Source organism: Zeus faber (genome assembly GCF_960531495.2).
Source record: "Zeus faber genome assembly, chromosome: 11".
Taxonomy (NCBI): Eukaryota; Metazoa; Chordata; class Actinopteri; order Zeiformes; family Zeidae; genus Zeus; species Zeus faber.
The window spans coordinates 25533305-25544526 of record NC_137205.1 but is presented as its reverse complement, the minus strand read 5'-3'; the positions used below and the strand labels follow the sequence as shown (position 1 = coordinate 25544526).

Genomic DNA, 11222 nt, shown 5'->3' with positions numbered 1-11222 from the left:
ATGGAAACGAAAGACTTATCCCATCTGGTGGGCTGTTTATTTATAATCTCTTTTTTGGTGGTTTTCCATCGACAAAGTTGGTTCAATTAGGTAGGTCCTGACACAGGACTAAAAATTCAGGGAATGATCCGTTTGGTAATGTTTATAATACTTTTGCTCCATTTTGGAAATTATGTTGTTTTTTTTTAAATCGTAACTTATTAATTTCACAATTCTGATGGAAAAATTATTTCTACATACATTTGAAAAATGATATAATCCATTTAAATAACCCCCCCCCCCCCAAAAAAACAAGAGATAGCACTGCCTTTATACAAACTATTTTGAATTCTACTGACAAAAATGCTATGAAACCAATTAATACTTGTGAAAAGTATGACATTTCTCTGCAATGTTTACCCCTTGGTGTTTCGTTGTGTATTTTGTGTGTTCTGCCTCTAATTTAAAAAAAAAATAAAAAAAATAAAAACGAATTAAAAAATAAAGGCAACGATCAGGTTGTGAAACTTACGTTGTAAACAAGTCTCCTCCGTCCTACACAGAAATGAAACTTGTGAAACCGAAAACCTGCTGCGGCGCGTGTCCATTGTCCGTCGCCCCCAAACCGGTTGGGTGACATATGATGCTGCATTCCAAAGGGAAAACTGAACTCGGAACTTTCCAACCTCCCACTCGGGGAAAAGTGCAGAGGAGCGAGCGACCATTCGAGTCGGAATCTCGGGACAGATCGACCCGAGTTCACAGAAATAAAACAAAAAAAAACCAAAACGTGGACGTGAATAACGGTGAACGACGGTGAATAACGGTGAATAACGGTGAATAACGGTGAATATCGGCGAACAACGTTTTGCTTTGCTGGGCTTTTTAATTAAACACATCAACACAAACACATCTGACCACGATCTAAACGTCTCTGTTAGTTTGCCAAACATACAACTGCGGTCCACGTTTTATTTGTCTTTGTTTGGTTCCCACCGATTTAGAAGCAACGGAACACGTCCGGCTCGCCCCGTTTCCCGTGGAACGCGAACGCCGTCGACGGACAAAACGTGCAGTGGGGCTCCCAGCCGCTAGGGGTCCCAGCGCGGGCGCCGCGAGGACCGGTGGGAGGAAGCGACCTCCCTCCGCAGCTCGCAGCAGGACGGACGGGACGGGCAGCGCCGCAGCGGGGCCGAAACAGCAGTACGTGCCGCTCTGAGCCCGAACCCTCCGGATCGCTCTCTACATGGGGACGAGGGATGACATCTACGGCGAGTGAGAGACGGGCGTTTGCTCACAAGATTAACCGGTGAGGCTCCTAATTGTTCCCCCACACCCCCCCAGAAGTTCTCCCCCCCCCGCCGCCTCCGCCCCGGAGTGGATCCCGGCTGGGGTGCCTTGCTGGCCGGGCAGCCTGTTCCGGGATCTGCCGCTGGAGTCCAAAACACCCGCGGTCCTCGCACGATAGCGGAGCTAATCATTTGCGCGACCAGTTCCCTCGTCAACATAATACAAGTGACTAGTTTGGGAAGGTTTGTGGAAGCCAATTGGTGGCTTCATTTGTTTCACTGTTGATTTTATGGTTATTTGCGCACAATATAATAGGGGACAATGTTGTGATATTATCTATAATATAGAATGGACTATATGATGTATAGGGTTAGGGATCATATATTAATATAAAAGCATTAATATAATACGTTTTAAGAGATAGTGTTGTTATATTATCTACCAGCGTTTTGTTTTTTTAATCCCCACCAGTTAAACAGTACGGTTAAATGAAGTGGTTTGTTAATTCAGTGCAACATGGCAACAGCTAATTGTAATTATGTTTAAATATATATATAATAAAAACAATCTAAGTATTGATTCACAATGTGTCCAAAGGGTCCTTAAAAATGTCTTCAGTTCAGTTTTGCAACCGTTAGGCCTCAATTAAATTGTCTTAACTGTGAGTTTAAGGGGTCCTGATTTCAACATAACCACTGATTTGGACCGATGTGGTTCAGCCCCGCCGTTCGCTTTTTATCAAAACGAGTCGAGGTCTCGAGGCGTGAGATTCAACATTTCTGATGTTCTAAAAGCCCCAAGGCTGCAGCTGAACCTAATACGGTTCTTCATTCTGTCATACTCATCCGCGGAGAGAACTCCAAGACAGTCCTTACGCTTCCCAGTCCCAAGGTCCGTGGAAAAGTAATGGTTCGATGCCTAATCACTCCCCTGCTTAATCACTTACCTTGCTATCTGACCTGAACTAAATCAATAATAACATGTCATAGAATCATCTAGTTCGTACTGTACCCTACCCAGTTTCTACAAAACACTAATACTAATACATAACTCCTAACCACTACTTTATTATCCAAAAATGTGGTAAACATTTGTCTTAGAAAGTTCTTAAATTGAACTCTTTGATACCTACAAACACCCTGAATCCATGCATTCACACGCAAAGGTTTTTATTGTAAGATATGGTCTATCGCAAACTTCCATACCTGGCTATATCATAGTTAGGGAGACAACAGTGAAACTGGGATCCAAACAGTCATTATTGTGCATTCTCAATTGCTGCTTACGTCTTGTAAAAGAAACAAGAGTGAAGATTAAAACTACTTTTACTGGGGACCCCTGTGCAACCTCTTGAAGGTCCCCTGGGGGTGTGCGGTAAGACAGGTAATCCTGATCAGATTCTCTGAGGCATTGTTATAACGGACATCTCTGTCGAGTACGCTTTCACAATCTCTCTCTGTCAAACACTACGGACCAGTTTTATGGCGCTGGGAGCGATTCCTTGTTTCCTGTGACTTGACTGTGATTGCTTCAAATGTGTATTAGTCATTTAAGGCTCAGTTTGGTCTTTGTTTTAGTTAAAGTTTGCGCAGTCAAACATTTCTTGATCATACAATTCCATGTTTAAGCAACCACCATACTATCAATTTGCATTATTACAGTGTTGTTCCTGGGAGTCATGCTAGTAGAACATTTTCTTCCCATTGACCTGATGAAAGTGCTTTGCATCAATATGTAAACAAGCCAGGCGGCATCACATCCACTCGGCATTCCAATGCTTGGAAATTGTAGTTTTTGAAGTAAGATAAATCATTGGACTGTCAAATGACGTGAAGTTGCCAAACGTGACATTGTCCAAGTTACCAAGTATTCCTCCAGTCTTCCCTCTATTCTTCTGAGTGGACACCGTCCATTGTTGAGTTCCGGATGCAGGAAAGGGTGTGCGGAGGAGTGTTTTGGTTGTCGCCCCTGGACTTAACAGCTTTCCTTTTTCCTGTTTCAAACAGGGGTCATTGAGATGTAGATATTGTTTGACATATTTAGCTTATGCAATTACTGCTCATAAACCTTAAAGGGGACCTATTATGCTCCTTTTTTACACATGTTCATATCGGTCTCTGAGGTCCCCAAAACATGTTTTTCAAGTTTTCAAGTCAATTTTTGGTGAAAATACCACTCAGATTATGCATTCGAGCCATTGTGACATGCCTCTAAACCCGGACTGTTCCAAAACGTGCTGTTTCAGTGTGTGTAGCTTTAGTTGTGATTGAGCAGCCAATGAGCAGCAAGCCCCTAGTTCCAAACCAATGGGGCACAAGTTCCTGTCTTCTGTGAGCCAATGGGGTTTCAGTTTCAACGCTCCAGGCTCTGTTTATTTACTCTGTAAACTCTCACTGATTTGACAATATCAGTACACGAAAATCTGTTTCTGAACAAATCTGAGGCGAGAAATAAGCAATTCCGTGGCTGAATCTTCACTCATATAAGACTCATATTAGATCTGAGCCATGCTCCTGGCTTCTGGGAGACACGGACACCGCACCGTGATGCACCGTTGCACGTAATGATTTTTTTATTTTTTGGTTTTCGTGTAAACGTCGAAAAATAAATATATCTACAATAAAAACACGCTATTTCTTATTGGTTTGGAGAAATGTACAGCGGATGGGATGGAGCTCATGACCATGTAAAGAAATCTGACGTCAGCTCGTGCAGAGAGTAGAAAGAAACCTCGGTCGGAGGCCTGAGCGTTTTGTTCACAGCAATTACTTTGTCTGTCGTTTTTCTCATTATTTGGCACTTTGGCCACGTCTAATGTGAACATCCAGCATTGCAATATCATATGTCTGACAGAAAATCAGGAAAAGCATAATAGGTCCCCTTGAAACATGCATGTGGAACTAGAATTGTATTGCTCACAGGGAAGATAAAGGCATGTGGAATAGCCGTTAGCAGAAACAAACACACGCAATGACATTATGGCCCGAGAATATTTAGACACAAAGACAGCGTCTTGGGAAAGACTCAAGTCTTTACAGCTGTGTTTCTGGATGTGGGAGACGGCCATTTTGAGTTTTGATTTAGGAGGAGCAGCTGCTTGCTGTCCGTGCGAGAGGATCGGGGAATTGTTTTGCTTTGTCCCTCCTCTGAGCCTCCCGTTTGCCGTTGGTCCGTGAAAGCCGGGGGATGGAGTTCTGGCTGGGTGCCTGCTCCCCCGCTGCCAGCCCGTCGGCTCCCCGGGAGACGCTGCGCGGCTCCCATTCACAGTGACGGCGGGGCTCGAGCTCGCTGACTTGTTCCAGCAGCTGAGGATGTGCTGAAATGTAGTGGTTCACGGTGAAACAAAGCACGGGCTTCCACTGTCTCACCGTGAAACTCGAGGGTCCAAGTGCCGTGCCCTAAGACGACCCCTGTGGCCGTTCATGTGCTGCACAATCTCAATTTACAGAGGCTCTAGATGTACTTTGTACTTCAAATTGGCTTTTCTGCAGATTGAAATAATTTTATACTGCACGTTGGACTTTCATCATATTGGGGGGGGGGACCACTTGTCATTGTGGCAGTGACTTTTGTTTTCTTGAATCCAGATTTTAGAGTGACGATTGACACGGTCATCCCAGAGCTACACAGTGTTTAACCAGGGTAACCTTTTGGTTGCATTTGTACCTCATGTCCGTCTGTGTGTAATATCTGGCGAAATCACAACCCTTCTTCCCCCTTTGGAGAAATTTTCTGCGTTTTTCTTTTTTCTCCTCTAGGACGGTGGCCTCAGAGGTCAGGAAGCAGGTTTCCAGGGACTATGGCTCCCCTCAGCTTTCCAAGAAGAGAGGAGGAGTCCATCAGCCTGTAAGTCGCTGCCTGTTTGCCCGCTCATCTTTGTATTCATCAACGGCTGCTAAATCCAGGTTCCAATAAGGTGTTTTCATAAACTAGGAAGGCGTGTGTGTAATGAAAAAAAAAAAAAAAGGCTAAATGAGGATGTGAAGGGGATAGTTTTTGAGTTATCAGAACTGAATATGGAACCTCGGGGAGGTTTCGAGCACTTGACTCAGAAGGGGAATCCCGCTGAACTCAGTCAACCACATTGAGGAATAACGGATTCACATTACAGCAGCAAAGCGCCTTTCCCAAGGTCGGGCGCAAGGACGAAGCATGACGTTGACGCGTGAGTGACATGAGTGAATGTGAAAAACCTGTCAGTAACAAAACTCGGGGCGGCCGCCCGGACGTTTGAGTTTCTCACTCCGGGTCATCCCCTGTTGTAACTTGCTTCACTTACAGGCCGCTAACAAGGGGTGGGCGGCAGATGATCTTTGAATTTGAATCCTCATTGGAAATAGATGCAATGAGAATTGACTTGTGCTATTTTGCAACAATGCGGACCCATAGGCATAAAAACCCCTTTTATACTATGACAACGAGAACACACAATGATGGAGAGACAGTATCAACAAATGCATGTGACCGCTCGACCGCTCTTCGCGATCAAGTGTGATTCCCTCATCCAAATGGATGAGCGACACTAAACTCATTTTCAACCCGTTTCCCGACGGTCGGTTTGTTGGGAAATGGTGCTCGCTGTGTGTTTCATTATTCACAACCGCGCACACATGCGCAGTTAACGTCCGTTATCGAAGGGAAACTCGGTGTAGATAATGATTTGTTGGGTAGTCTGGAGGTCCTGGCTCTGCGTGAACGGCAGACGTGAGGCGCAGGTGGCGGTGGATGCTTCTCTTCTAAAGGCTGCACAAGCAGTCGTGGCGTTTGTTTTGTGATTGAACGCATACGTTTTCCTCCTCAGCCCAACACAGGTATAATGACGGCGGCATAATCTCCTCTCGGCACGACGTGGCCTCTCTCCCGACTCCCGTCTCTCATTTAGATGTTAATCCGGCGTGGTGTGTCGCACACGGCTATTAGCGTCTAACGGCGTTACGGTGATTGGCAGGTGCCCTTGTCGGAGGTGGTCGAGCCCTTGGACTTTGAGGAGTATGTGAGCAGCCACGCTCCCGGCGCGGAGCCGGGCCCGCTCCGCCAGCTGATGGAGTTCCCCCCGGATGACCTGGTGCTCCTGCAGCTGGAGAAGGAGTGCACCACACTGGAGCCGCCGCTGCCGGAGGAGGAGTATGTCCCCCTGATCTTAACCCGCCCTGCCACCACGGTCGCAATCACCCCCCCACCACTGCCACACTCCCCACACGGCCACGCACGCAGCCGTGTGGCGTTTTTATTTTTTTTTACGTAATTAAAACGGGAATAGATGTCATGTCTGATAAGAATAAGCACGGCTTTCCACAGCGGTGAATATTAAACCCTTGCTTTGTTGAATTATTAACATGTTTTTTGCTGTGCAGCACATTAGACCCCCGGGTGAGGGACGCCCTGTCGGTCTACACAGATGACTGGCTCGTCATTCAGCGAAAGTAAGTGGTGTCAGTCGTGATATGTTAAATGTTTTATTCAGAGTTCCCCCTAACTTTTTCTTGTCAGTGTCACGTGGCGTACAGTGGGCCTGGGGGGATCTAATTCAACGATTCGGTTTCGGTATAAACGGTTATGGTTGGATTCAATATCGATTCAATAAGATATTGATGAGACGGCTCACAATACGATTGATATATCTTAGAATTGAATTGTTGATTCAGAGAATTATTGTAATTCTTTTAGGTTTATTGTGTATATTGCCAATGTTTTTTTTTTCTTGTTTATGTCATCTTTAGGTTCATTTTTCTTGTTTATGTCAAATGTTAAAGTTGATCTTGTGCTGTCAAATTCTTCTATTTTTAGCTCATTTTTAGGTTGACATATTTTTTATATTTTTTTAGTTAATGTTTAGATTTACTGCATAATGCTACTTTCTATTTTTATTCTATTACTTTATTATTATAATTATTATTATTTCCTATTGTTCTTTAATGTGAGCTGTGCTTTTTGATGGGAGATCTGTCAATTTGTGCCTATTGTGCCTCTTTCATTTAAGTGGAAATGCTCACGTAACTTTCCCAAAAAGGTTCTATGTTTTTCTTCACCCACCCTGGTTGACACGGGGCGCCGGTTGTTGTTATTGTGCATCTGCAGGTACCAGCACTACAGCACCAGTCACAACCCCCACAGCTCAGAGAGGCAGCGGGAGAGGCAGCGAGGACTCGTCAAACAGACCTTTGAACTGGACGAGGCCGCCGCAGCCGAGCGCCAGGAAGACCAGGTACCTGTAGGGAACAAGACAAAATAATCCATCCCTGAATATGCACTATGGATTCCTAAAACTAAAAACAGGCAATAAAGTCATTAGGTTTGAAGAATAGTGATCCGAGTACGGGCTGGGTGATATATTGGTATATTATTGATTTAATAATATGAGGCTAGATATTGTCTCGGACTTTGGTCATTGTCATATCGCATTCTAATAAAATATATCAAATATATTTACAGATTGGTTCTCAAAAATGTATTGTGTGTAAATATATTTTATATTAAACAATATTCATCCCCAAAATATCACAAGATTATGTGTATCGAGGTATTCATCAAAAACTATCATGATATTTGATTTAGTCAATATTGCATTGACATACATTTTAGAGTATTTGCTATTGTTGTTTTTGTCATTCAAAACCCCTTATCCTATCAGCTCAACCTAGGGCTGGGCAATAAAACAATCTCAATCATTTTCACTATAAAATCTTCCAAGATAACGGTCATAAATTGATGACACTTTTCCTCTACCTACAAAGACGCGACACAAACAGCCAATCGTACGGCAGTGAAACAAACATGTGACACGAACAGCCAATCGTACGGCGGGTGTGCGGCAGGGATGAGGTCATAATATAATAATTTATATATATATATATTATAATTGTACATAATATATATTTACATATTATTTATTTATCTATTTTTTTTGTTGTTTTATTGTATTTATTCAGTGTTTAACGTAAAGCCATGGGAATACATCTAAAACTGTAAATTGAGCATTATTATTAAATATATATCGTGATAATTATCGGCATTAATCAATATCAAAAAACACATCATGGTAACATTTTTGGCAATATGGTCTGGCCGTAGCTCAACCCCAGGAACGGCATTAAAGAAGTGTCTCTGTATTTATCGTGCGCGCCGTGCGCGAGGCACTCAGGCCTCGACAACCAACTCAATTTATGGCCGAAGATAATGGAATCTGTAACATATCCTCTCCATTATCTTCCTCAAAACATCTTAACTCCGCTGGAGTGACTCTCACCACTAGACAAAGGTTAATGCGCCGTCCAGAAGTGGGAGCGCGCGATGCCTTGCCTCGCCATGTGGCGTGATGTGATAATGTTGTTTCAGGACGATGCCAAGCGCCGCTCCGTCTCCCTGGACGACACGCCGCGAGGCAGCTGGGCCTCCAGCATCTTCGACCTGAAGAACTCCTCCCCGGACGCCCTCCTGCCGTCGGTGCTGGAGCGCACGGCCGCCGAGGACATGGACCGCCGCAATACTGAGGCCCGCCTGCAGGGGCGCCACCCCGACCTGCTGGGCCTCTACCCCCCGCCCGATGAGGTACATCTGCAGTAAAAGCCTCGTCTGTCTAGCCGGCTCCATGGCTCAGTCAGTCTGAAATAATAATAATAATAATAATAATAATAATAACTTTATTTATATACTACCTATCAAAAACCAGGTCACAGAGTGCTTTACAAAAAAAAGAAAAAGACTAGGAGATGGAACATAGAAACAAATATGATAAAAGCAAGTAGATAGCATGGAATAAAGTACATGGGGACAATATAGTTAACATTTGTCGAAAACAGTGTGTTGTTAAAAGAAGATGGCTCTTTTTAAACCACAACCCTGGCCAAACATTGTCCATTGGGGAACTATTTATTCTACTACCCCGGTAACCTTTTTGTCAAAATTGCGCCGGGTTTCTCGGGGTTAGCTGGAACATTGATTGATTGGCTGAAGGGCGACCCTATCACATGCTACCATAACCTGCCGCCAACTCCCGTCGCTAAATAATTTCAAGTCGGAGCCTTCCCAGTCTCGTCTGTGTGAAGCAGAGTGAACGTGATGAAGCGAGCCGGTCGGCATGGCGGCTGGAGGCCAGGTTGTTATGTAACTCTTAACTCCACCCGGAGGGAAGGAAAAAAAAAAAAAAAAGCTGCTCTTTCTTTAGACTGGAGGAAGTTCATTCAAAGTTCCTATGAAATGCACGTCAAGTGTTGGCTGCCAGGGGAAACCATTTCCTTTTTTTCTTATTTTTTTTCTTGCTGTCTTCCTTTCTTTCTTTCTTTCTTTCTTTCTCTCCTTATTTCCTTCTTTCTTTCTTTCTTTCTTTCTTTCTTTCTTTCTTTCTCCTGTCTATTTATCTATCTATCTATCTATCTATCTATCTATCTATCTATCTATCTATATGCAGTCTATATATATATATATATATATAAATAAACCTGTATCATTAACTCTGCATGTCAATCACCTGCTTCCTCTTTTCTGTGTAAACACAATCTGGGTTTCTGTCCCACTGTTTCTATGGTATGTTTGTGGATTGTGTGTGTGTGTGTGTGTGTGTGTGTGTGTGTGTGTGTGTGTGTGTGTGTGTGTGTGTGTGTGTGTGTGTGTGTGTGTGTGTGTGTGTGTGTGTGTGTGTGTGTGTGTGTGTGTGTGTGTTTTCATGTGGCTTTCTTTTCTGTGTGTCAGGATGAAGCAGTGGAGAGATGCTCCATCCCAGAAGTGCCTAAAGAACACTCTGGCCAGAGGATCATGGTCAAGTGTCTTTCCTTCAAGTCAGTTATGTCAGATCACCGTTTATTTATTCAATGAGTCAGCCATGTTCTCATACACGCCGACGGGGAACCGGGTCATCCTCTGCTCACTCTCTATTTTGTGTTTTCCCAGGTTTGAAATTGAAATCGAGCCAATATTCGGCACACTTGCTCTGTATGATGTCAAGGAAAAGAAGAAGGTAAAAAAGGAAATCACTAACCCTGTTTTTTAATGTGATATGGTGACTCATCCTGACGTGAGGTTTTCCTCTGCCAAACACTTAAAGTAATGTAGAGCCTGGCCTGGCTAATTTAATTTCTCTATTCTCAGAAGCCCTAAGTGTCCAAACTGAATTAAACCCCTCTGGCCTGCGTTTCCTATTTTTCCTCTTACCTCAATCTTCCCTCCCACAGATCTCTGAGAATTTCCACTTTGACCTGAACTCGGACCAGATGAAAGGGCTGCTGAAGCCCCACACTCCTCACACGGCCATTTCCACCCTGGCGCGCTCTGCCATCTTCTCCATCACGTACCCCTCTGCCGACATCTTCTTGGTCATAAAGGTACGGCTTCATCGGGCTGGAGAGGATTGACAGACTCCTCTGTAATAACGAGCAATCTCCCTCAACATGGGTGCTGATATACAGACGTGGACAAATTTGTTGGTACCCTTACAGTTCATTGGAACAATGCTTCATTCCTCCTGAAAAGTGATGAAATTAAAAGCAATTTTTATCATGTATACCTGCATGCCTTTGGTATGTCATAGAGTAAAGCAAAGAAACTGTGAAAAGAGATAAATTATTGCTAAAGAGATGAATTATATTCGAAAATGGCCTGGACAAATTTGTTGGTACCCATTAGAAAAGATTATAAATAATTAGATTAAAGTGATATTTCAAACTAACTGTTTTCTTTAATTGGTATCACGCATGTCTTCAATTGTATAATCAGTCATTGAGCCTATTTAAATGGAGAAAAGTAGTCACTCTGCTGTTTGGTATCATTGTGTGCACCACACTGAACATGGACCAGAGAAAGCAAAGGAGAGCCTTGTCTGAGGAGATCAGAAAGACACATTTGAGGCAAGCATGTTAAAGGTAAAGGCCATAAGACCATCTCCAAGCAGCTTGATGTTCCTGTGACTATATGTGACTATTATTACTATATAAATATTATTAATAAGTTTAAGGTCCATG

General features: G+C 43.5%; 1 protein-coding gene across 1 annotated transcript in view; it reads left to right on the top strand.

Moving 5' to 3' along the window:
- Positions 1 to 1154: 1154 nt before the first annotated feature.
- The window catches only part of dock6 (dedicator of cytokinesis 6), a 41453-nt gene continuing 31385 nt past the window's right edge, over positions 1155 to 11222 (top strand). Inside the window, exons 1-9 of the mRNA XM_080009860.1 lie at positions 1155 to 1288; positions 5028 to 5115; positions 6218 to 6393; positions 6624 to 6692; positions 7348 to 7474; positions 8605 to 8817; positions 9958 to 10043; positions 10156 to 10222; positions 10437 to 10586. Of these exons, the coding sequence (XP_079865986.1) occupies positions 1239 to 1288; positions 5028 to 5115; positions 6218 to 6393; positions 6624 to 6692; positions 7348 to 7474; positions 8605 to 8817; positions 9958 to 10043; positions 10156 to 10222; positions 10437 to 10586 (1026 nt within the window). The 5' untranslated portion in view covers positions 1155 to 1238. The remainder of the gene's footprint in view (positions 1289 to 5027; positions 5116 to 6217; positions 6394 to 6623; positions 6693 to 7347; positions 7475 to 8604; positions 8818 to 9957; positions 10044 to 10155; positions 10223 to 10436; positions 10587 to 11222) is intronic.